A 26396-nucleotide genomic window follows, 5' to 3' on the forward strand; every position below is an offset into this window, starting at 1 on the left:
TTTGGAAGGATGGCCACCATATGAAAAAAGCAGGGTATAAAGACACATGAATTGTTTTTCAAGTATGGATGAGGATACGTGCTGTTTTGGTGTATGCTGGGGACTCACCCATTTGCACAGAAATAATCCTGAAAGGGCAAACACCGAAGTGCCAACAGGAATTGTGTGTGGGTGTTAGGATTATGGGTGTTTTTCATCTCTCTAAGCTTTTGTTCTTTCACTAAAAATAATTTTACTGGTTTTTATAAAAATGATATGTGTTCATGGTGAAAAGTGTAAAACTTTGAGCAAATTAACAACAACAACAAAAAAATCTCAAATCCCAGAACTGACATTCCAATGAATATTCTTGGAGATCTATTTAGGCAAAGACACATATCGAGACCCATCCTTCATGTGGAAGGATGTCGTAAATACTGTCTATATGCTATGCTGCACAGGCTGGCTTCTTAACCTGCTTTTCTCCCCTTTATCATGATGAGCACATATTCCCCATGAGAATTTACCTATGTTTTCTATGTATTTTGCAAAGAAAGTATATTGCTTTTTGTCAGAAGGCAAAAATGGAACTTTCCTACAGGTCTGCTGGTCTACAGGTCTCTCAGCTATCTGCTCAGTGAAGGAAGCCTGAAGGTGACACCTCCTCCAGCACCCCCACCTCCATTATACTATACCTACTACCCACAGTAGGCAGAAGCCTAGAGGCAGGAGCTCAAGACCCTGTGGCCTGGGAGGACCCGCCTTGAGGCTGTGTTGAAGGGTGCTTGACCAGAGTAGAAGGCCCAGTCTGGCAGTACTACCTTCACCAGCTCAAAGGGAAACCGCTCATGGAAGATTCGATTAATTCGGGCGCCCCCGGAGAGCTCCAGCGTGTCCACTTGGTCTCCAGAGCCTTCGATCCTCTTTTCAAAGTCCACCCCAAACTGCTGGACCATCCTACAAGAAAAAGAAAACCCAAAAGTTAGGGGGAAGGTTCTGACACAGCTCCAGAATTATGTTCTGTGGCAAACTGTGGCTTACATGCTCCTTTTCATTTTTTTAGAGGCAAAAATTATGCATAGACCAAAACAAATAAATTACAGGACTGCCTATGGCACACAATCACCACATGCCAGGTGCGCTCTACAGGCCCGTTACAGTTATTCATTCACTGAATTGGGCGGCGGGGAGTAGTTATAACTCCCATTTTGCAGATCGCAAGAATGGGGGGGGCGGGGTAGCAGCTTAGCAACCTCTGTCCTAAACAGGAAGAACTGTGTGTGAAAAGATAGCCCCCCATCCAATTCAGGAGGCTTCTGCTGGTTCCCATCACTTCCCAGCATTCCACCAATGACTGCCATAATGCCTTGGACGGGGAGCTTTGCCCCTCTGAGCCTCAGTTTCTTCATCTGCATAGTGAGTTGATCTTAACTGCCTCCTTACACAAGGTCATTGAAAGAATTCAAGGAATTTCTAGATTTTTATCAACTCCAAGAAATCAATCCTAAGGAGTCCCAATAGTCTGTACCCTCAAGAGAAAGAACAAAATGCAGCCAATTAATGGTAATTCACCTAAAACTTCTGAATTCAGACCAGTTAAAATGTTTTTCTTTTTAAAAAGTGGTCACAGAAGTGATGAAATATGTCAATACCACACATGGGCCCTTGGAACCCAGCCCAGCCCTTAAAAAGGTCTCTAAATATTGCTGACTAGTACTGTGACCACGTGAGCTGCAGAGAACTTGTGTTTATTAGCGTTCGGTTTTCCTTAGCATTTCTAGTTGCTTCCTTATTAGCCTCTTCAACAGTCTGCCTTAACTGTTTCCGTATTTCTGCCCCTACTCCTAAATCCTTCATCTCCCCCGATTCTGTGTGCAGCCTGCCCTGAAGGGGGGCTGCTGCAATCAAGGGATCTGCCCCTACTCGGCCAGCAGCACGAAGCCCAGTGCGCTAGCAGAGATGTCCAGCTCGCATAGGCACACACGGCTGATGCCCACAAGATGCCGGGGCAGCTGGGCTTAGCTGCCAGTGAACAGGGTTCTTCTCCCTGAACAGCCGGTGGGAGGGCAGGTGCAGAATGTCTCAGATCCCAAGAACCAATTTGCCCACAGAAGTAAACAGCAGGGGATCCCTGGGTGACTCAGTGGTTTAGTGCCTGCCTTTGGCCCAGGGTGTGATCCTGGGGTCCTGGGATCCAGTCCCACATCAGGCTCCCTGCATGGAGCCTACTTCTCCCTCTGCCTGTGTCTCTGTCTCTGTCTCTCATGAATAAATAAATAAATCTAAAAAAAAAAAAAAAGGTAAACAGCGTTAATTAAGTATGAGCATAAAAGCATTCTCACCCCTGTACCCTCTACCGTGCAGCACTGCGTAGCAGGGGGTGCGCGGCGGGGAAAGCAGGGTTATGACAGGCATTGCAAGTGGTGTTCCTCTGGTGTGTCCAGGGGACAAGCCACATGTGTAGCACCGTCTACCTTAATAGCTGAGTTTCTGGATCCCACACTAGCCAAGTGCCCAGGGTTCCTTGCAGTCCAGAAACCAGGAGTACAAAGGCAGTACAAAAAAAATCTCGAGAGAGAACCTGGGATTGTGGGGACACATATTCCCTGCCTCATAGCAGCACAGCTGTGATGAAGGCCCCAGAGCTCTGAATTGGGACAGTGAGCACCAACTCAGGGTGAGAATTCCAAGAGAGAGCAGAAAGAGCTGACTGACACAGGGCTAAGTTCCCACTCCTGTTCCCCGTCTGGCCTCTCCACAGCCACCAAAGGGCACCTGTGATACCTCCATCAGGCCATCCCTCCTCTGCTCAGAACTCTCCATGGCTCCCATCTTACTCAGAGCAAAAGCCTAATTTCTCCCTGTGGCCCACAAAGACCTGAATGATCGGCTCTGTCCCCTCCCTGCCCTCCCCTCCTCCACTCTTTCCCTCACTCATTCTGTCATAGGGCCTCCTCCAACACTGTAGGGCAGTCCTGCCTCAGGGCTTTTGCACTGGCTGGGCCCCATCCTTGACCTCTTTAGGTCTTTGCCTGACTCACTGTCTCAGGGCAGCCTTCTTGACCACTCTATTTTAAATGGCACCCCTCAGGCTCATGCCAGCACCCTAGCCCCTTCCCCATGTTAATATTTTGCCATTTAATGCACTACATGTTTTCTTTCTTTCTTTTTCTTTTTTTTTACATGTTTTCTTATTTGCTTATTTTCTGTCCCATCCCTCCCCCTTCCCCTTTCTAAGCACATACGGCAGGGCTGGCTGTCTGCTCCATTCACTGTGGGGACCCCAGCGCTCAGGACAGACCTGGCACACAGGAGGCTCTCCACAAATGTTAGGCTAAGTGAACAGAGAGACAAATGAGGATCGGCACCCAGCCTGGACCTGGGACCCTGTGGCTGGGCGGAGGTTCTGGAGAACTGGGTTGGGCTTTCAAGGGAACACATACTGCAACAGGGCTTTGGTTTTGCGGGTGGGGTCATCGGGCCGGAAGTTCTTGTACTCCTCCACCTCCTTCTCGAGGGACAGCAGCTGGCTCTGCAGCTTGCTCCGCAAGGCTGGCAGGGACTCCCTGATGTGGTTGGTCAGTTGCTGCATGAGGAGAGAGGCCAGAGAGCAGAGGTTAGCAGGCGAGATGCTGCAAAGGGGCTGCTAACCTGTTGCACCTGCAAAGGGCTGATGCTGAGATGCTTCCCCCTGAGCCCAGCACTGCCCCCAGTCTCAAAGAGAAAGCAAGAGAAATATCCAGCTGGAGTCCCACTAGTGCGTGGGGCAAGGAGAGCTGGCATGTGCTGCCCACAGCAGCAAGATGCCGTGAGCGGCCCACTGTGCTTTCGTAGGGTGGACAACCAGGGCGTCCGTGACACAGGGTACACACGACACATATGCTGACTCAGAACAGCCTCCCACAAGTGCTCTGGTGAGACACCCAGGAGGCCACCGAAGGACCGATGCACCGACGGACTGGCCAGCGGGGGACGGTCCACATGGGCCACGGAACAACAGGCAGATGTAGAGACATGGGGACAGACCCTACAAACTAAGACAGAATCAGCTCCCCAATGAAAGGAACGTACATAGCATTTGTTCCCTTCTATGAAAGATTGGGAGAAAGTAAGAATGCTATTTTTAGTTGTACAAAGAGAGAGAGAAGCTCCACAGGAAACAAATGCAGAAGGAGGCCAGAATGGAGCAGGTGAATGGGAAGGGAACCGCTCTCTGTGGCCAGCCCCCTCCTCTCTAGCTGTGGAGTCAGGTGGATTCGTTCATTATTCACAAACTGTAAAAGGAAGCAGCACTGCAGAAAATGTTAGAGAATAAGTCTCAGGATAGCTGGTGAGAGAAAAAGTGAGAGAGAACAGTAAATATACTGCTGTTAAGGCAGGGAAAGAAGAAAGGGAAGGCAAGATAAAGGGAAGGGGGCAGGGAGAAAGATTAGGAGGAGGGAGGTGGGGAGGAGGGAGAAGGATGGGGAGAAGGCAGAGGGAGGAAATGGGGAGGAGGGAGAGGAAGGCAGTGAGGGAGCATGATACAGATACAGTGGCCTCTCCAGGCCCTGAGTATCTCTACAAGGAAGACCAGTTGCAGTGACTCTGGCCACCTCTAGAGAAGGGACCCACCACCAGATGGGAGGAATTGGAATATTCACTATATTTGGACTGTAGGACTTTATCTTTTACTATATAACAGAGAGAGAAGGAGGGACAGAGGGAACAAAACAGAAGCCTATAAATGCAGCTAATACCCTAAGAGTGAAAAGGAGCACTTGCTGCCACCTCTCCTGCAACAGAAAATTTATAAAGTAACCATCAAGCTAGAAAAAAGGTGTAAGGGAGCCTCACACTCCAGCTCCCCACACTCTTGTATGAATCTGACCCCATACCAGTGGGTGGCCCACAGACCCCTCTGTGGGAGCTGCAGGCTTTTAAGGGGACGTGGAGGCTACATGCTCTGCAGCCCTTCACTCCAGCATCCAACAGCATCCTAGAGCACTTAGAGCACCCTCATTATGTGGGGTGGAGGGTGGGCACAGCTCTAGGAAGTGCCATGAGGCAGATCCAGGCCCCTGGAGAAGCCAGCTAAGCCCCTTGCATGCTTGCCAGCCCTCAGAGGAGGCCCATGCCACCTGCAGGGCAGTTTTACTTCCCTTCCTCTCCGTCCGCCCAGGCCAACCGCTTCCTCCCACTGGACACTTACTGTCCTCTTTCCTCCCCTCAGCTGCCTTCTCTGCCTCCCTGTTCTGCACCAGCTTTCCCTGGTTGCCCCCCTCCCCAACTACTTAACGCTTGATTGTGAATTTATCTGGGGACCCATTTTGAGTCTGTACTCCCACATTAGAAATACGTCTTCCAGGGATCCCTGGGTGGCTCAGCAGTTTAGCGCCTGCCTTTGGCCCAGGGCGTGATCCTGGAGTCCTGGGATCGAGTCTCACATCAGGCTCCCTGCATGGAGCCTGCTTCTCCCTCTGCCTGTGTCTCTGTCTCTCTCTGTGTCTCTCATGAATAAATAAATAAAATCTTAAAAAAAAAATTTTAGAAATACGCCTTCCCCAAGGATGGCGCCCTGCTCTCTCGTTGCCACTGTGCCCCCATGGACTGCCTGAAGGAAGGACATCCACTGTCCCTCTGAAGCCCTCCACCTTCCAGGAAGCTGCCATAAAGTATCCAGAGGGAACATCTTGCAACTCAGATGGACAAAACAGGACCGGCCTTAAGGACAGACACTGCCTGTTACAGTGTGGCTACATAACTGCCACCATCAGGGATTTGACTCTCCAGAGAAATCCCCACATGAGCAAAATGATGTTATTAACATTAACAGCAACCTTTACGGACCAGGAAGATGAGAAACCATCTCGGTCACTCTCTAAATAAAGAGGCTGGCTGGACAGCCTGCAACCCGTGTGTTCAGAAACTACTACACAGCCACAGAAAAGAATGAGGAAGGGTTCCTTTCTATATGCCCAGTGCTCCAAGAGATGGTGCTGAGCTGGTGTGTGTGTGTGTGTGTGTGTGTGTGTGTGTGTGTGTGTGTGTGTGGCATCCATGACTATGTCATCATTTATAGTAAGAAAGGGAGAACTGTGATTCTCGAAGGTCCTTTTTGCTTCTATGGACAGAAAATGCAGACAAGGCAAACAGTAGTGCCCTGCAGGTGGAAGGGGGGCAGATGGGGGCGCCTCATTGCAGGCTCGTTGTTTATGAACGCTGTGAATTTATTCCCTGTACAGGAGCGCCTGGGTGGCTCAGTGGTTGAGCGTCTGCCTTTGGTTCAGGTAGTGGTCCCAGGGTCCTGGGATCGAGCCCTGTGTCAGGCTCCCTGCTCAGTGGGGGAAGCCTGCTTCTCCCTCTCCCTCTGCTGTTTCCCCTGCTTGTGATCTGTCAGATAAATAAATAAAATCTTAAAAAAAAAAAAAAAAAAGAATGGTAGGAAAACAGTGCTTACAGTGCAGTGGCTGCCACTGGATGCCTGCTGTGCTTCACATGGCAGATGGACTGGGAACTTGGTGGATACCACAGCCCTAGGGGGCAGGGATGGTGACAGTTCCCAGCTGATACACAGGGGACAAAGGCTCAGAGGCTGAGCTGGGCTTTAGATGCCCAGAGGTCAGGCCCCACAGCTCTCCTACCAAGGTCCTGTCCGGCCCTCCTGGCCACCCTGCCTTAGTGCAGGCCAGGCAGTTATCACCCAGGTCACCGATATCAGGAACTGCATGAAAACTTCTGGGTACGTTGATTAGATAATTCCAAGTATTTAATTATAATTGAAATAATAGCAACAATAACGGCAATGTAATAATAGCCCTGCTAGCGACTCTATGAACACCCACCCTTCACCAGGCCCTGAATCCAGTGTGGACTGAACCCATTTTGCTGAAACATGTGCCGGCTCTAGACCAAGGCCAGCATTGTGGTGGGCCGCACCTGCACAAAACCCTGGCCGTACCTGATTCAGGGTCTTCTGCAGGTGCGGGGTGCCCATACGGTCGGCCATGTGCCGGTAGGCTGGGTGGGAGAGGAAGAACTTCCTCTCGGCCGCCAGGGCCGCACGGATGTCCTTCTTGCCCTCGATGTCCTTCTGGCTGCGGTTCACCACGCCAATGTAGCCTGCGGGGAGAGAGGGTCAGGGCAGGGGCAGTGCCAGGTGAGCCGAAATGCGCAGACGGCCACTGTGGCCCAGGCAGGCACAGACACGGACCCTGTCCCAGGAATCACTCACAGACCAGGCCACAAACCAAACCCGTTCCTTGGAAAGGCAGAGAATATATAAATGCACGGTGTGCTCCTGAAAAGTAACAGAAGTGTTTGGAGAAAGGAGGGGTGTGAGACCCAGTGGGAGGTGGGGGGGGCAGAGGAAAGTTCTGGAGAAGACAAAACCCACAAACTGAGCTTTAGAGACAAGAAAATCATCTCAAAAAAGAAGGGAAAGAGGGACCAGCTCATCTTGCCAGGTATTAAAAACCTGTTCTTAAGCTGTTACGTTCGAAAGGGTTGGATACATTGGGGCCTGTATGTCCGGAGAGATGAATGGAATAGAACAGAACAAGTCTAAACGACACACAACGGACAGGTAGCAACTGATGGCTAATGCTTTGGAGCCAACAAGAGGGAAGCTCAGTCACTCAATGGCCACGGTGGGCAAAGAAACAAAGTTGGGTGCCTGCCCAAAGTAATCCTCCAGGGTTCACGTATCTACACATTCACTGTGACACTGGAAGTACTTAAAGACAACATGGGTGCTTTCTAGAGATGACTATATTTGGGTTAAAATTTTTCTGAATCAGACCCAAGAAAATGGTAGCTATGGCTACATGAGAAATGGGACCTGCAGCTGGGGCTGGGCAACCTCTTTCACAAATGGCCATAAGTACCACTCTTGAGTTCTTTAATCTAGAAAACAATATTTAAGATAAAAATGCTAGTGTGAAAAAAAGATCTGCCATATTTGGATATGAAATGATTGGAAGAGAAGAGAAAGGGGATGGTGTTCAAAAAGCCAGTACAGGGGCACCTGGGTGGCTCAGTTGGTTGAGTGTCCAGCTCTTGACCTCAGCTCAGGTCTTGCTCTCAGGGTTGTGGGTTTAAGCCCTGTGTTGGGCTCCGTACTGGACATGGAGCCTACTTGAAAAAAAAAAAAAAAAAAAAGAAAAAAAAGCCAGAAGAGTCGCAAGTTCCTGAGTGTGGATGCAAGGCGCCAGGCAGTCCAGGTATGTGAGGTGTCACAGACACCAAGAACTCAGCCGAGTGGCCGACCCATGGCAGGTGCTCAATAAATAGTTGTGGTGATTGTTCTTCCTCACTGTTGACATGATGCAAGTCGGAGATGGATTTGGGAGAGGTGGCAAAACTCCCAAAGGAATGCAGACAGGCATTTCTACCAGTTCTCTTAGTGGGGGGTGATCAAGGGTTCCCTTGGGGAAGAGGGGAGTGGTGCCTACCAGCCATTTATCCTGCAACTCTTGTGCAGAACTGCTGACCTTTCATTCTCTCCATATTGGCCATTATGCCCATTTTGCAGATAAGGGGAAGCAACCAAGGTGAGGCCACAGAGCGCGGCTGCACGAGAACCCAGATGTGAACCCACACTGGTAAGGCCAAACTCACTGCCATCCATACAACAGTGCACAGGACAACAGCGGAGAGCAGAGACCGTGGTCTGGCTGGGACTGTGGGTCCTAAAAGTTTAGGAGTTCTGAGTCTTTTGTAAGTCAAGAAAAAGGATGCAGCTGGAGAGAGTCCAAAAGCCACAGGACAAGAGGAGAACATGGAGGGAGGGAGGCCCGAGGGCACAAGTCGGGAGCTGGTGTACAGAGCACAGAGAGGAAGGGCTGACTTTCTTGGAAACAGACAGGAAGGCAGAGGAGGGCAGGCACAGACAATGGTGAGTGGTAGGCGAGGAAGGAAGCTGAGGAGGCCTGTGTCATCCAGCCACCCAGCACCAATGCGGAGCCCAGACAGCATCCCTCGGGGACTAAGATTTAGGCCCAATACATGTGGGAAGAGCACAGGGTCCAAGTGGCTGGCAGAGGGCATGGACACACGTGGGGTCTGCTTCTGTCTTCAGCACCAATGCTTCCTTCCTAAACATCTGACACAGATTCACTCCTCAACCCCTGATCCTGGCAGCCAAGTGGGTTTGTCGCCCCCAACCATGTTCCGTCCTGATCTGGGGCCTCCTCTAGTTACAGGTGGGGAAAGGCGGAAACCAAGGTCTGAATGTTCTCCTCATGCCTATCCCATACATGGAGGAGGAGATCCCTCGGGGCAATAGATCTAAATGACCCTGGCGACACCAACGTGCCAGGAAGTGCCTAGAGCTGACAGCAGATCCCCCGAGTGAAGGAATGGGACAGGAAAGGGAAGCAATTGAAAAATGGCTTAAAGAAGATTAAAAAAATAAGTAAAAGCCCATATGGACACTCAACACCATGCCATAGTGAAAAACAGCAATAACCTAAGTGTCCAACTTAAGGAGGGATTGAGTAACAGCCCACACGTCTCATATAAAGGATCCCGTAAGACCTCTGGAAGTCACCTGGAAGAACACTTGCTTATCATGGGGAAACACTGCTATTCTGCTAAGTGAGATGGAAAAGTAGGACAGCTCTGCCATTCCCTAGTTTTGTGAGCTGGAGTAAGGGATTCACCCCATTTGTGCCTCAGTTTCTTCATTCATAATACAGTGTTAGGAATCAAGCCACCGTGTTGGATTATCATCAAGTTCAATGGACTCTCACACATCAGGAGCGCAGAGCAGTGTCTGCTACATTAACAGACACTTAATAAATGTTGTTATTCTAATTTTTTGAAAATAAAAATATTCAGGCTACTCCTATCAGGAGACCTAAACTTGATCCTAAACTGAACCTTATCAGGCCTCCATCTAGATTTAATTACTAATTCCCAATCCCAAGAGTGGGACATGATATGGTTTCTACCACAAAAAAACTGGTACAGGAGGAAAAAAAAAAAAAAACTGGTACACGAGGAAAAAGGGGGCTGGTGGGAGAGCTGTTCAACCAGAAACCTAGGTATTTATGTGTAAAATGATATGATGCTGAGGATTTGCTCTGTAATCCCACAGGAAGCAAACAAAGGGAGGACATTCGAAGATTCGAGATTAGCTGTGTGTTGATAACCACTAAGGCTGGGTCCATGGGGGCTCTTCATTCTCTACTTTCAAGAATTTTTTTTTTAAATGTTCACAATAGAAAGCATGAAGACTAATAGAAATTACGAATCCTGGGGTGCCTGGGTGGCTCAGTTGGTTAAGCGGTCCGACTCTTGATTTTAGCTCAGGTCATGATCTCAGGGTTGTGGGATCAAGCCTCACATTGGGCTCCATGTTCAGTGGGGAGTCTGCTTGGGATTCTCTCTCTCCTTCTCCCTCTGCCCTCCAACTAACTCTCTCTCTCTCTCTCTCTCTCTCAAATAAATAAAATCTGAAAAAGAAAGAAATTATGAATCCTGGGGAATCTTTTGAGAGGAGAACCACAAAGTATGAGCTAATGGGAGAGGCTGTGCCATGGATGACTCCGGTTTCCTTCTTCTGTAGGGCTTCATTAGGTTCCCCAAGTTAGCAGGTGTTAACTGTGTAACTGGAAAGGGAAGGTGTCCAAATCAGAAGAGAAAGATACATACGGAATATCAGTTACTCTGGGTGGTGGGGAAACAGGCAACTGTGGGTGCTTAGCTGTGTATACTACCCGGCATCGGTCTAGGTGTCAGTAACAGTAAGGACAAACATGGTTAACATACCCATATACTCCCTGCCACTGCACCCTGCGGCCCCCAGCTCCCCGCACAACCGTACCTCTTCTCAAGGGGAGTAGCTTGTTCTCCAGGATGTCCCTAGCGTCCGTGCCTTCATCCATCAGGTCGAGCTTGGTGATGACACCGATGGTCCGCAAGCCTGAAAGAACCCAAAGGTCAGAAGAGGTCACAAGGGAGGAACCCAGGCTGCCAGCCTTGGTGGGGGCCCCCTACTTCCAGGCTGTGAGACATGGGAGAAGCCATAACGTCACCTGCCTGGACCCTGGTGTCCCTCATGTCAGGTGAAGAAGCAGTCACACCAATCTGAGGGTTGTCCATGTAGGTAAACTGGCTAATGACAAACGTTCAATCAGTAAATACTGGCCATCGTCATTGTCATTCCCATGAGCTACGACAGTGTCTTGCTGCCACAGTGTTAAGAAAAAAACCTCACGGAAACTCAAATCCCAGGTCAGTCTCCATGCTGTGCTGAGTTACCTGAGAAGTCCTAACATCATATCCAAACCCATGGCGACTGTTTCTAGGGTAACCTTTCACCTGAATGGCCAAAATTCCACTCTGGAAACCACATCATCGGATTCCTCCTATCCCCAGGTCACTTAGAATCAAGGGAACCCTCCTTGCGAAAGTGCATGCCTAGAGATCAGCTGCCCTTGTGAGACCTAAGGATCCCCTCTGTGATAGTATCTGTATGCCTATGTGACACACAGGAAGCCTAGGAAGATCTCCAGAGGGTGCTAAGGGGGACATTAAGGGTGTGACAGCTGTGCTGTCCCTGGCACTCCTGCCTGTTCACATTCTGCTGTGAGCTTGTGAGCTGCCATTAACTTTTTGGAGGGGCCAAAGCTATGAATACCCGCAAAGCGCATGCCATGCCAGGCAGGGAGGGGAGAGACCGAAGGAGGTAGGAGATGTGACTGGTGGGCCTGGGGGCCTGGACGCTATTGGAAATGCTAGATTTCACTGGAGCATTATTTATGAAAGACCAGAAATAACCCAAACATTCAAGAACAAAGAACAGGTGACAATGGCCAACTCCGTGGATGCTACGTATACGTGTCCCTACAACACCGGGAGACACACACACCCCTTACAGGAAGATAAGGAAAGATTGCTCCATTTTTTAAAATAGAGTTTACATAGGAGAACAAGCTATGGAAGGCTAATTACCAGGTGCGGCCACCATTAACCTGTGCGGGGGAAGGGGAGCGGTCACTTTTTAGGTTCTGTATTTTACATGGGTGGCATTTTGGGGGTAATCATTATGAACACTTTCAAAGCCAGACAAAAAAAGCCAGCATCAAGTTCACAAGTGTAACTGAACCCATGCCCACTTTCTCACCACCTGATCAAGCCTACACGGCATCTCTGTCACAGGAACCAGGGGCACAGAAGGCCAGGGAGGGGGTGTGCACGGGTAGGGGCAGCCTCTCCTGGGAGAGCATGCCTGCAATGACCATGGGGACAGAGTCCTTCGCAGGACAAAGAGATACTCAGAACACAGCCCTGGACTCTGAAAAGCTCGCAGTCTGGAAAGGGCCATCAGCTGCCACCGTTTGCCAGCCGCCCTCAGGCTGAACCAGGGACGGGAAACCAGGTAGGAAGAGGGTACCAGAGCCTGTCTCTTCCCAGCTCCTCCCTGGTCCCTGACTCCCTCTAAACCAAGGAATCAGGCAGTCAGAGGGCATCATACAGGCTATACTTCAGTGTGTGTCTCACTCTACAACGTCCAACACATTCAGGACACCCAGCTCCCCAGAGCAGCCACCAAGGTCCCCTGGACGGTCCTACCTCGCCCTCCCCTCCTCTGCCCTCCCTTCGGCTTGCTCTTCCTTGGCCACTACGGAGTCCTCGCTATGTCCTAGGCACCCCAGGCTCAAACCAAGCCCAGTCTATTTAGCATCACTGTCCGTTTTTCTGGATTTTGCCCCTTTCATCACTCATCATTCTGATCTTGCCTGCAACATCACATCTTCAGAGGCCTCTGACCCCCCTTGCACTCCAGCCTCTCTCCAAGGGTGGGACTTTCCTCCAGTGCTTACCTCTGGCTGAAACTGTCCCACCTGCTTGTATTCTTTTTGTCTTCTGTCTCCCCTATTGAAACATCAACTTCCCAGTAGCAGGGACCCTGTCGATTTTGTCCCCTGCAGGTCCCCAAGGACCAAACAGAGCCTGGCATATAGCAGGTACTTAACTGACATTTAATAAATGACCCAAGGAAAAATTTGACCCAGAATACCCGGAGCCAGAGACACCAAAGTCCCCACTACTCCCTACTGCCCCATCTGGCTTTATTAACTCATCATCCTTTGACCTTCTCTGCCTGGCCCCTAAGCAGTTAGAGGGACATCTAGTCCTCTCAGCAGCTCTATAGGCCAGGATTGCTGTTGCCATTTTGACAGAGGGGGAGCCCAAGCTGAGGAGATGCCCAACTGCCACACAACAGCCTCCTAGGGGCAGCCCTCCAGCACTGCTGGCCCCTAAGGGAAAAGCTGTATCCCAGAAGGGCCTCTGCCTAGGTTACACGCCAAAGAGAACACCAGTGACTTGGAATCAAGGATGCTGGGCAAGCTGCCACACTCCCAGGCCCTCAGAAGGGGAAACTCTCCTACTCTAGGGTTCAATGTTACCTTGTGGGTCGACCTCCTTGGCCAGCTTGAGGGCGTCCGAGTTGGCTAGGTCCATGTTGGCAGGGGTGACGGCGAGGATGAGGCTGCTCTCCCGGCTAATGAACTGCAGGATCATGTCCTTGATCTGGTACTCGATATCTGGGGGCTGGTCCCCCACAGGCACCTTGGTGATACCCGGGAGGTCGATGAGAGTCAGGTTCAACACTGAGAGGGAAAACCAGAAGGAAAGGTCATCAGGGACAGAAGAGGGGAGGCACGAACTGCCCCAAAGCTACTCAGCCCACTTCCCAACGTGCTGGGGCTCAGGCCTCAGGATTCCTCCTGACCTCCAGTCAGATCACACCTTCAGATCCAATAGCTCCTCTTCTAGGGCCCCCTCCTACACAGAGCCTCTCTTTATTGCAGTGATAGTTTTTTTATTATTATTTTTTAAGATTTTATTTATTTATTCATGATAGACGTACAGAGAGAGAGGCAGAGACACAGGCAGAGGGAGAAGCAGTCTCCATGCCGGAAGCCCGACGTGGGACTCGATCCCAGGACTCCAGGATCGCGCCCTGGGCCAAAGGCAGGCACTAAATCACTGAGCCACCCAGGGATCCCGATAGTTTTAAATCAGGACATTTGCACTGGCAGGCTGGAACTGCCCTCAGTGGCTAAATTTCAGTCCATCAATTCAGCCATGACCAAAGGCTGTTGTTTACAATGTTTACCATGAAAACAAAAAGATGATAATCCAATAAGAGACACACTCTGACATGTACTCATACAAAGACACATTTTCTATTATTTCTATTATTACCATTTGAGTAAAAGTGGTGAAATACACAGTGTGATATACACACATACGCATTCATAATTACTAATTCAGGCATCAAAATATAAAATGTTTGTAATATTGAAGGCAGGTAAGTTTTTGTTCTATACCCTTTCATAATTTTTGAATTTTTGCACCACATACAGTCATCATTTACTTAAAAATAAATCTATTTAAAAACTCATCTCTAAGAATTCACACTGAGGAGTTAAGAGTCTGCTGGAATATTCCCCAAATGCTGTCTGAGTTAGCAGAGTTAACAATCCATGCCCCAGGGCCAGAAGTGGTTGGCACATGATGGCAGGTTGCTCTGGGTAAATGATGGGAGTCCTAAAATCACGACATTCTGCAGAGAAGACTGGCTGTCTGGGTCCTCTGCAAGGGCCAGAAGACTTGGGTTGCCCTGGGCCGGTGTCCTTACATGGCTGCCATCACCTGGGAGCCATACCACCGCCACCCCTTCCACACAGGCCTACACATGTGGTTTGCCCTGGTCCCCATCCCTCCCAACAGCGTTTCCAGCAATCTATATTTCCTTAGAGCTGAGGATGATTTCTCATACCACGTTCTGATAAAAACATGGAAAGACAGATCAAGAGGACTGTGTGCATAAAGAAAAATGGAAGTGGTCCTATTTTTTGTGAGGGCACAGCAGACCCCAACCATCAGTGGGCCAGTCGCCTTCCCTCTGCCCCGACACCCAGAGGGCCTGCACCTGTGTTGCCTACCGTGGGGCGAGTAGACGCGCAGGTTGATGGGCACCGGGGAGATGCCTTTGTTGGTGCCCGTGACCCTGTCAGTCTCCGCTTCGATCTCTTGCCGGACTTCATCAAAGTCAGTAAACTTTTTGGACTTACAGTGCAAAAATTCAGCATATTCTGAAAAAGGAAGAAAGATGCTCAGGATGAGAAAGAGAAGCAGCTTTGCTGTGGATGGGCAGCCAATGGTCTTCGGAGACAGGTGCCTCGTCAAGCAGAGAAAGCAAAGAATTGGTCACTGTGGCTCCAGGGATTTGGGGAACAACAGATTCATCCTCACAGTAAACATTTCTAGACATCGGGGAATTAATTCCTCAAGGAACAAAACCAGCAAAGGTCCTGTCCCTGGGGAACGGAAACTCTCCTGAAGTATTTTGCAAAACTACATGTCATGACACACTATGCAAAAAACAAAACCAAAAACCCAACAGGTGGGTGTAACCAGTGCTCGTTACTTTTGGACAAACAGGACAGAGGGGAAATAATACCAGCATGCATCACCAGACAGGTGTACATGTGAGGAGGCTGCTGCTTTGGTGTCACTGAGTCCGGAGTCAGGATATAAACCCCCCCTTGCTGTGGGTCAGACAAAAGAGATGCAAGCCGCCGTCTCGGTGGGATCCTGAGCTGCCAGCACTCTCTGGCTGGCCACGATCCCAGACCCGAGTCTATGGGGCCCATGGGCCCTTCCTCCCCAAGTCGCCTGCACAGTGTAGAGAACAGGGCGCCACTGCTGGCCTCACTAGAGCCCGTCTCACTATCTCCTCACCTCCTGGCTGTTTACAGGGCCTCCCACCTAGACACAAACCCCTCAGGAGAACTGCTTTCCGGGCAGGGCCTCAAGGGGAGAGAGGAAGCCTCTTCATGCCTTCTGGGCCCTGGAGTGTCTGAAAGCGGTACTGATGCCGAGATGCAGGGAAATGAGTGACTAACAATCAGAGCTGGGCCCATCAGATATGGGATAGAGCAGGAATAAAATATGTTCATCCTCAGATGTAGGTACTGAGCCTACAGGTGTTGTATAATCCTTCAACTTTTCCATGTTCCAATCTTTGTGGTAAATGTTGGGGAGGGAAGACCTCGAAGCTCAGAGACCACAGTTCTACAGTAATGCTAAAAAGAAGTCAGAAGTGAGTCACACTGGCAGACAGCCCAAAGAACTGGACCACTACAGAGAGGCAGAGATCCCTACAGCCGCGTCATCTCTAAGAGTAGAGAACTAGAAATTGCCTCGATGTCCACCAGGAGGAGACCTGGCTATATAAACCCAGCACAGACATACCATCAGTTGCCTCAAAAGAAAGGATAGAGATGGAGCCAGAAAGAAGAAAGCCCAGCAGCTCTAGAACCTCCGCTCAGATAGAGTGAGGCAGAATGAAATGAGTGAGAAGAGGTTCACCATCCCATCACCGAGACCTAACCAACCATGGCCAACATTGAACCCCCACTGGCTCCATCCAAGTGTGTGGTCCCATTGCCCCTGGACAGTGAGTACCTTAGCTCACTTAGCAGTTCCTTAGCAGAGGGCATCTGTATCACAGATGAGGAACCCGAGACCCAGAGGCAGGAACTGACTTGGCCCAAGCTTAGTGGTGGAGCTGGGATTCGGAGTTCAGATCATCTGTCTCTAGGTAGTGGCTCTCAAGTCACATGGCCTCTGTGTGAGGCCGCTGGCAGGCTCTTGACTTCAGAACTTCTGCTTCGGGGGCAAGGGGGAACTCTATGGGCTCAGATCACTGAGAACCCCCTCTACTGTGGGCACTGGCTGCTGGGGGCCAGGGGCAACAAGGACACCAGCATTGGCAACTGCACCCCACCCCCATCAGCTGACCCAGTTCCCAAGGACAGTCATGCTCTAGCCCTCCACAGGGACAAGAGGAAACGCTTGGCTGCTCTTCCGGCAGCAGCCTCCAAAAATGGAACAGTCAGTCCCCCAACCCCCCACAGCATACCTCAGTCCTCATCCGGCTCAAGGCCCTGGGCTCAGCACCCAAAAGAAACCACCCCCCTTCCAGGAGTGTTGCCACAGGGCACAGGCCCTCTCCTGTGTAGACCCTGCCCCTCCAGGCCTGGTACCTGGAAGGCCCACCCACACCTCTTCCTCCTCCAGGGCCTGCCTGTCTGTTACCTCTCCCAGGGAGCCTTCCTAAACACCATGCCACTTGACACCATCATGTCCTCTGTCAGAGCTAGGTCACCCTGGTATCATGGTTATGGGACCAGGACCTGCCAACTGTGACCCCTAGAATCCAGCGTGCATGGGCAGCCTCCCCTTCTGCCAACTCCCACATCTGCAGGATGTGCAGATGGTGCCGGAAAACCACGGCTTCTTCCCCAGGGAGCCAGGGGTCAGGGGTGAGGGGAGCAACAGAAACCACACCTTTTGAGCCCAAGAGGAAGATCCAGGAGCCAGCCAGGCCCTTACCACCCACTTTACTGGGCTCCTTGTCACTTTGGAACTACGTGCCGTGCTGGATTCCAGAGCTGATACATTAAAAAGTTTCCACCAAGCCTGCTTTTATTTTTATTTTTTGTGGTAAGCTTGTTTCTAAAGCCAGACCTTGCCTGCCCCCTTTCTTCAGAACCCTCCATGGCTCCCAAATCACCACCTCCCCAGAGTCCTATGAAATTTCCTTCTCCCCAGCTTCTAATTTCAGCTCACTCCCCCCTCCAGTCACTCGGGCCTTCTGCCTCAGGGCCTTTGCACTGGCTCTTCTACCTGCAGGCTCTCTCCCTAGCCTCCTTCAAGTTTCTTTAAGTGTCACCTTCTCCATGAGGCCTGCTCTGGCCCCCACCCAAGAGAAGGGTCTCTTTCCTCCATCCCTGCCTATGACCCTCCAAGTACTGGCCACCTTCTAACAACACTGACCTTATCCTGTGTATCCTCCTGGTTCAAACTATAAGGCAGGGATCTGAATTTGCACTGTTCACTCTGTGTCCCTGGGGCTCCTCTGGGTGTACCTACCGAAGTCTTCCATAATTGTTATGTGTGGCTGAATGGCTATCAGAAAGATAATATGGTCCCTGCTGCAGCTTCTGTAAGGGGCCCAACTCCAATCCCACCAAGCTGAATATATGGGAGACAGGATAGAGATGGATGCTGGCAATGCTACCTGATGTTTTTTTCCCCTCTCTCCCACCCCCTCCTCCTCCTTCCCTTCCTCCTTCCAAGATCTCGACAACAAAGGCCCGGCCCTGAGCTGGGCTCCTGGTCTGGTGGAAAGATGGGACAATGTATAAGCGCGTCATGGCAGGTGCCACAGACACTCAAAAGAGACCCAACACACCAGAAGCTAGGGGCTGGTGGGGACCTCCTGGAGAGGCTAACCTGCCGGGCTCCAGACCCAGCCTGCGCCAGGACGATGGAGGCAGTCAAGGGTAGTGCTGGGCAGAGAGCCCGTCCCTGCACCATCTCACCAAAGTGGCAACTTTCACCCATTGCCTGTAGATACTCTGGGCCCAAGGGAGTCTGGGGAAGGAGGAGAGTCTCCCATGGGCCGGGTTGGCCTCTGTGTCCCAGTGAAGAGAATAGAAACCTGAGAAATAGGCGGGACAGGCTTTGCCCGGGGCTCCACAGCCCTGTATGTGCTGGAATGCTGATGATTTTTTTAATGATCTCCTGGCTCAGAAAATAAGTCAGAGGCCTGAGGGCTGAGCTCAGAGTTTGTGATGCCTGGAGACTCCCTCCCTCTCAACTTGTTTCCAGCAACCAGAGCTGAGGTCCCAGCAGCAGAGCCACACCCCTCTCTCCCCAGCCCAGCTGCCCTGTTTCCTAACTCTGCCTTGTTCCTGGACAGATAATGAGGCCGGTCCCACCAGTCCCTGAGCCCTGCTACATACACACCCCCACTACCGCCTGGCCCTCCAAGCCAGGCCCTTGGGGGGGGGGGCGGGTGAGGGGGGAGAGCAGCCCCAGGGCCTTCATGGGACCTGGCCTGGGACCTGGAGCACACCAGGAATGAAGCCATAAGCTGGGCCCTTGTCTAGCACTTGTGCCGCTGACCCAGAGGTGCCAGCCACCCTCACCCACCACAGGGCTTCCCACCAGCATCCTACTGTGGGGGTGGTGAATGCACTTGAGGTTTTTTCTAGAAAGGCATTCTGCCCTCCCTCCTCAACTTATTCCTCCCTCTCCTTTAGGCCTCAGCTCTAAGCACCACTCCATAGGGAGGCCCAGCCTGACCACCTGGGATCCAGCAGATGCCCTGCCACTGGGGCTCTCCTTCCATGGTACTCCTCACCGTGTGCTCAGGTGTCCCCTGCTGGGGCCGGAGCTGCAAGAGAGATTTATCTTGGGTCACTGCCCTTTCCGGTGTCTGGTAGTAGGTACTTAATGCAAACTACTAATAAAACATTATTAGGTGCCACAGCCGAGAAGGACATCGCCCTCATGAGTCCTAACTGAGTCCCCATGGTGCCAAGCAGCCAATCCCTACTTTGGGTACCTCCCAGGTCCTTTGAAAAGGTGTCCTCAGAGGGGAGATGACAAGTGCATGCTGCCACCTTCTGGGTAGTGGGCCACCTGGCACACAGGAAGCAGCCCCAAGACAGTAATCATGGTGGTTCCCTTAGGCCTCGCTTCCCGAGAGGTCTTTGGGCCCTCCTGTTGTAAAGGACCTGGAGGAGGGCAGCCTGGGTGGGTCAATGGTTTAGTGCTGCCTTCAGCCCAGGGCCTGATCCTGGGGATCCGGGATCGAGTCCCGCATCGGGCTCCCTGCATGGAACCTGCTTCTCCCTCTGCTGCTCTCTCTCTCTGTGTCTCTCATGGGTGAATAAATAAAATCTTAAAAAAAAAAGAAAAAATGAAAGGACCTGGAGGAGACCCACAGGACTGAAGCCACCCTTCTACCCTGCAGGCAGCCCAGGTGACATACCTTAGCTGGAAGTTCTGCTGGAACCACCTGCCTTCAACCTAGCCCCTCTGGCCTGGAAAGGGTGACCCAGGTATCATGACATCATGGGGGGAGGTGGCCAGAAGGGAGAGGGGGAGGCATGCCTAGCCATGCCCCTCTCTCCATGCCTCTGTTCCCCCACAAGGAAATGGGACAACATAGAACACAGTTGTGGGGCTGCTATGAAATTGAATTCCGTTGGGCTGAGCCCACAGGGAGCACACAGCTTAGCTGCCAGTCAGGGAAATGCACAAGGCTGGCCTTGGGGTCTTAGGGCTTTTTTGTTTTGTTTTTGTTTAGAGAGAGAGCAAGCACACATGCATTGGCGGGGAGATGGGGGCAGAGAGAGAAGGAGAATCCCAAGCAAACTCTGTGCTCAGCTCAGAACCCAACTCCAGGCTCAATCCCACAACCTTGAGATCATGACCTAAGCCAAAATTGAGTGGAACACTTAACCAACTAAACTACCCAGGCACCCCAGGTGTCTCAGGGCCTTGCGTGGAGGAGCCTGCCCTGGTCTTCTGGATGTTTCCCAGCCCTTCCACATCCTCAACCCAGCAAGGGGTTGGAACCACCAGGTAGACTCCTAGCAGCAGGAGATGGGGTCTCCCTTGCTCCATCCTGGCACCCACAGGCATGCTGGCCTGGGGCAGGAGGAGCGACCAGGGGACTCAAATACACTTGAGAGACCCTGAGTACCACATAATCAAACAGGTCCGATCAGGAGAGAGTCTGCAGAGGCTTTAGTCAATCAAGAAGAGGCAATGTCGGGATCCCTGGGTGGCACAGTGGTTTGGCGCCTGCCTTTGGCCCAGGGAGCGATCCTGGAGACCCAGGATCGAATCCCACGTCAGGCTCCCGGTGCATGGAGCCTGCTTCTCCCTCTGCCTGTGTCTCTGCCTCTCTCTCTCTCTCTCTCTCTCTCTCATAAATAAAAATTAAAAAAAAAAAAAAAAAAAAAAAAGAAGAGGCAATGTGGCACCTCCCGAGCCTGTTTGGTCCTCAAGCTCCCTCTGATTTGAGACAAATCATGCAGATCTCCCAGTCTAGGGCACATTGCCACGGGAAAACATGCTATTGGTATTTATCATTAAGAAATACATATATTGGGATCCCTGGGTGGCGCAGCGGTTTGGCGCCTGCCTTTGGCCCGGGGCGCGATCCTGGAGACCCGGGATCGAATCCCACGTCAGGCTCCCGGTGCATGGAGCCTGCTTCTCCCTCTGCCTGTGTCTCTGCCTCTCTCTCTCTCTCTCTCTGTATGACTATCGTAAATAAAAAAAAAAAAAAAAAAAAAAAAAAGAAATACATATATTTCCCTCCATTTTGACACAGAGCTCCTAAAACCCTTGGAAAGCCCTAAGTGATAAGAGTAATAAAGGTGTGGGATCCCTGGGTGGCGCAGCGGTTTAGCACCTGCCTTTGGCCCAGGGCGCGATCCCCGGGATCGAATCCCACATCGGGCTCCCAGTGCATGAAGCCTGCTTCTCCCTCTGCCTGTGTCTCTGTCTCTGTCTGTCTGTCTGTCTATCTGTCTGTCTCTCTCTCTGTGTGTGTGTGTGACTATCATAAATAAATAAGAATTAAAAAAAAAAAAGAGTATTAAAGGTGTCTTACCATTCCTAACAAGCTCCTTTCAACCACACATCAGTTTATGCTAATGTGGTGGCATCTGGAAAGCACTAAGGGATGGGGACTGCCTGCCAGAGAGACCAATGTATGTGATTAGAGGATTGGAATTTTTACCCATCCCTACCCACCCCCACCTCAGAGAGGGGACAGGGGTGAGGGGCTAGGGTTCAATCAGTCACCAATGGCTAGTAATTTAATCAATCATGCCTATGTGGGATCCCTGGGTGGCGCAGTGGTTTAGCGCCTGCCTTTGGCCCAGGGCGCGATCCTGGAGACCCGGGATCAAGTCCCACGTCGGGCTCCCAGTGCATGAAGCCTGCTTCTCCCTCTGCCTGTGTCTCTGTCTCTGTCTGTCTGTCTCTCCCTCTCTCTCTCTCTGTGTGTGACTATCATAAATAAATAAAAAAAATAAAAAAAAAATCATGCCTATGTGATGAGACCCTATGAAAACCCCAAAAGGAAGGTGCTCAGAGAGTTTCCTGAGTGGTGAGCATGTGGAGATGCTACCCAGCTGCTCCATCCTTTTACATTAACCACTGATCCAGGAAAGTAAGCTGTCTCCCTGAGCTCTGTGAGCAGCTCTGAGGAGGGGGCCCTGGGAACCCCAGATCCACAGCCAGGGGGCAAGAAGCACAGGTGATGGGCCTGGACTCGTGACTCGACTCATGACTCACAGTGGGGGTGGAGAACAGTCTGGTTGGACCCCTTCTCCTGGGGGATGGGACACTATCCAGGCAGGCAGTGTCAGAATGGAGGTGACTGTAGGCCACCCAATCAATGTCCACTGAGCACCAGGAAGCTGCATGGTAATGTGGAAAAAACCCACATACACTGGAACAAGAGACAGCCCCGGTTGGCATCCTGGTCAGCCCCCAGCCTGACTCTGTTTCCTCATCAAAACAAAAGGCCCATGCCCTGAATGTTGCAGTCTGCCAGCTTTACAGAAAAGGCCCTGCTAGTGCCAGGCTCATGGGGAGAGGTGCTGGAGAAAGAGGTGTTGATAATCCCACCCTCCTTCCACCAGGAGAGGAGAGGCACAGCAGCAGCCCACAGAGGATGCTCAGGTACCTGGCTAATGCTGACGGGGCACTCACTGGGTCCCAGGTTCTGTGCTGGGCACAGGAGAGTTGTGGACAAAGCAGGTCCGCATCCCTGCCCTCTGGCACTGACATTTTAGGGGGAGAGAACCATTAAGAAAATATAAGAACAGGATGAGGTTACGTGCTGTAGAGGAACTAAGGCAGTAATGATGGGAAGGGGGTTGTGGCTCACCCAGGAGAAGAGGAGGAGGAGGAGGACAACAAGGGCAAGGAAAGTGGGCAGGGCATTCCAGGGAGGGAACACAGTGAGGGCACACGGTGAGGGCAAAGGCCCGGAGGCATGAATCTCCTGGAGGGGGATTGGAACAGCAGCTAGGGACCAGGAGGAGGTGATGTCCCAGAGGCCAACAAAGCCCTGTTGGGGGCACAAAGCTTTGAGTGGGAAGCTGGAAGCCAAGCCCTGCCATGCCCTCTCTGGGCCCTGAGAGCACCAGCCAAGGTCAAGGGAAGGGAGGCTTAGGAGGCTACATTCCACACAAGAACAGTCCCCAGCACCCAGGGTTTATGAGCCCAAGGGGTGATACCCAAGGAGGAGCAGGGTTCATCCATGAGCCATCAAACTTCTTGGTGGCTTCGGTCTTAGGTAATTTTTTTTTAAGATTTTATTTATTTATTCATGAGAGATAGAGAGGGAGAAGCAGAGACACAGGCAGAGGGAGAAGCAGGCTCCATGCAGGGAGCCTGATGTGGGACTCGATCCTGGGACTCCAGGATCACGCCCTGGGCTGAAGGCAGGCAGTAAACTGCCGAGCCACCCAGGGATCCCCAATTATTTTAAGACTTTATTTTTTATGTAACCTCTACATCCAATGTGGGACTTGAACTTACAACCCCAAGATCAAGAATTGCACGCTCTACTGACCAAGCCAGCCTGGAGCCCCATGTGGTCTTAGGTAATTTTTAAACTAAGCAGATTAAAAGTAATGGCTCACCAAGACCAGTCTGGACCAGAAGCCAGGCATCACTGAGCGTCAGGACAGCAGCCCAGTTGCAGAGCTAGATCATGGGGCTCTAGACCCCATAGGAGGCAACAGCCACACAAAGCCACATGGGGTGCCAGGGCCACAAGGGAGGTACCACTGTCACCCCCATTTTATTTATTTTATTTTATTTTATTTTATGATTCATTCATTCATTCATTCATTCATTCATTCATTCATGATGGACAGAGAGGGAGAGAGAGAGATAGAGATTGAGGCAGAGACACAGGAGGAGAGAGAAGCAGGCTCCATGCCGGGAGCCCAATGTGGGACTTGATCCTGGGACTCCAGGATCACGCCCTGGGCCAAAGGCAGGCGCTAAACCACGGAGCCACCCATTTTAGATGAGGAAGCTGAGACGAAGAGAGGGAGGCCACCTGCCCCAGTCCCCAGACAATAAAGGGTAGCTGTCTGGCTCCAGAGTCCTGTTCTCCAGAGTCAGCTGTACAAAAAAAGTCTACTCTCTAGAAGGAATACAGCCCCACATAGCCCCTAGAGGGCCCTCCATCAATCACTTTGTCCCACACTACACTTAGCTTCCTCCCTGTTATGAGTGGGGTGTTCCACATCCCACCCATCCCAGGCACCTCTGTTATCACCCTGGACTGCCCTTCACCCCCTCAGCACTGCCCTGGGCCGGGCCTCATCACCTCTTGCCTGGTTCCAAGCTAACCTCTCCAAGGCTTCCCTGCCTGCACTCCTGCCCTTGCCTGTGCTCCTTCCACAAGACAGCCAATGGGCTGAGCTAGTCTCTTCCCCCACCATGCGCTCTTTGGGCTCTCACTGCCTGATCCCTCACCAGACTGCCAGGCCATGTCACCTGCCTCCTGCCCCTCCACGCCAGCCCCACTTCACAGCTTTGCACATGCTCCTGCCCCTGCCCAGAATGTTCTCCCCAGGCCCCTGGCCCAAAGTATATCCAATGGCCAATATGTCCCACACCTCCAGTCCTTTCCCCTGTCAGACTGACCACAGCATCCTGTGTCTGCCACCTCCATGCTGCCTCCCTGGCATCTGGCTGAGATCCAGCACAGAATGGGCACACACTCTGCTGCCAGCAATAAGAGACTGGAAATGCCACAGTCAGGTGGAGAAAGAAGCATATGTGTGCTGGAACACAGCAAGGGCCACTTCCATATGGGACACCTGAGCCTCGCTTCCTACCTCCACTGCCAGCCCAACAGGATCCAACCAGGATTCTATCTCCACGGCAGCCATCCTGTCCCCACCTACCTTCGGGCACCACTCCTACCTCCTCTGGGTCCCCTGCCCTAGGCTGGCTCCTGCAGTCTCTTTTTCACCAGCAACCACAAGATCTGGTCAGGCGACACTTCCCCTAAGGGGGCACCCCACCAAGTAAGTGTAAGGCTGGCTCTCATGAGGACCCTCCTGTGCACTCTTGGGCAAGTGGCTTCACCTCTGGAAGCCCCAGTTCTCTTTTCTGTAAAGTGGAGATGACAGGAACAGTGACCCCAGCATTAGTCCAGGTCAGACACTGAACTGATGTGAGCCCTCAGAGCTTTCTGCCTTCAATGCTCTTCATAGCTACCTCTCTCTGCTAGGAAGAGCTCCCTCTTGCCTGACACCCCAACACAGCAGTCAGCCTTGGCTCCAAAATCACTTCTTCAGAAAAGCCCTGGGATGCCCCATCCTCTAGGATGAAGTTAGTCACTCTCCCTTCTCCACACATGCTTCAATCTGGTGGGAGCCAGGCCTGCCTGTCTCCCTCCTGGTCTTACCCCAAGTCTCCCCCTTCTGTCCCCTGGCACGAATGGGAATGCCAGGTGGGCAGGGGGCAGGTGGTGGCATCAGCCTCGGTCCTATCACTGCTGTGTCCTGGACCTGGACCAGCCCACAGCATGCACTAAGTGCTCAGTGGACCACAGCTGGGTGACGGCCACCACGGAGACAAGAGGGAGCCCTCCAACCATGACACAGCCTGCCACCTTCCAGTGCAGAAAGCCAGCCGACCTGTTCTCCCAGCAGGCCAAATGGAACAGGCCGGCAGAAAGCACAAAACCGCAGCCCAAGTCAGCACCACACAGGGAGAATCGGGAGTGCGCCAGGCGCTGTGCTGCAAGTTGGACGTATTGAATAACGTGGTCTTCATGGCAACCGACAGAGTCAGAGCTATTATTATCTTCACTGTCCAGACAGGAAACACATCGTGAGCAGCAGTCCCTTCCCAGGGTCCCTGAGGCCAGGAAGCTGCAGTCACGATCTGAACCCAGGCAGTCTTAGGTGGCAAGGCCGACCCACCAAGGCAGAGGTTTTCCCCGTGTGGCCAGGAGCCAGAAGCAGCAGCAGCAGCAGTGGGAGCTCATTAAAAATGCATCTCCTCAGCGCCCCCACCCCCTACCAACCTGCTGAATGGAGAGCGGAAACCCACTGGGCCAAGACCTGTGCGACTCTGACCACTATCATCTGAAACCGTGGCTCCGCGGCTGATAGTCCTGGGCCAGCTGATTGGACACCTGAATCCAAAGGAAGCGGCCCATTGGCCCGCCTGTGGCCTATGACATGGCAGAGCTCAGAGAGAGGAGGTGCGGGCCAATCGGCTATCGCCTCTCATTGGAGCCACGCCCCCTCCCAAGGAGCAGGGCGGAGTCAAAGATGAAAAAGAGCCCGTGACTGGGGCACAGCAAGGAGCAGGGTCTGAGGTCTGACTGGCCTGTGCCCAACCTGGATCTGGGGCCCAGTGGATCTGGGGCCCAGGAGGTGGCCTGGATAAGCTTCAATTTCCCCATGAAATGGGGGTGTCAGGTGGCTTCCTAGCACGGGTGTGTTTAACCGGGCTGCGCAGTGAGGCTGGCGCCCACTGAATGCTGAATCAACCAAGGC

The 26396-nt window shown here is 51.9% G+C and overlaps 1 protein-coding gene across 7 annotated transcripts in view; it reads right to left on the minus strand.

Annotated features, from left to right (window-relative positions):
- DNM2 (dynamin 2) overlaps positions 1-26396 on the minus strand; it is an 89379-nt gene that overhangs the window by 28626 nt on the left and 34357 nt on the right. For all 7 annotated transcript variants that reach the window (XM_055342609.1, XM_055342606.1, XM_055342608.1 and 4 more), the window contains exons 3-8: positions 14922-15071; positions 13377-13580; positions 10787-10885; positions 6920-7080; positions 3423-3565; positions 801-936 (exon numbers count right to left, since the gene is read on the minus strand). In XM_055342609.1, the coding sequence (XP_055198584.1) occupies positions 801-936; positions 3423-3565; positions 6920-7080; positions 10787-10885; positions 13377-13580; positions 14922-15071 (893 nt within the window). The remainder of the gene's footprint in view (positions 1-800; positions 937-3422; positions 3566-6919; positions 7081-10786; positions 10886-13376; positions 13581-14921; positions 15072-26396) is intronic.

The sequence above is a fragment of the Nyctereutes procyonoides genome, unplaced genomic scaffold, assembly GCF_905146905.1.
Source record: "Nyctereutes procyonoides isolate TBG_1078 unplaced genomic scaffold, NYPRO_anot_genome, whole genome shotgun sequence".
NCBI lineage: Eukaryota > Metazoa > Chordata > Mammalia > Carnivora > Canidae > Nyctereutes > Nyctereutes procyonoides.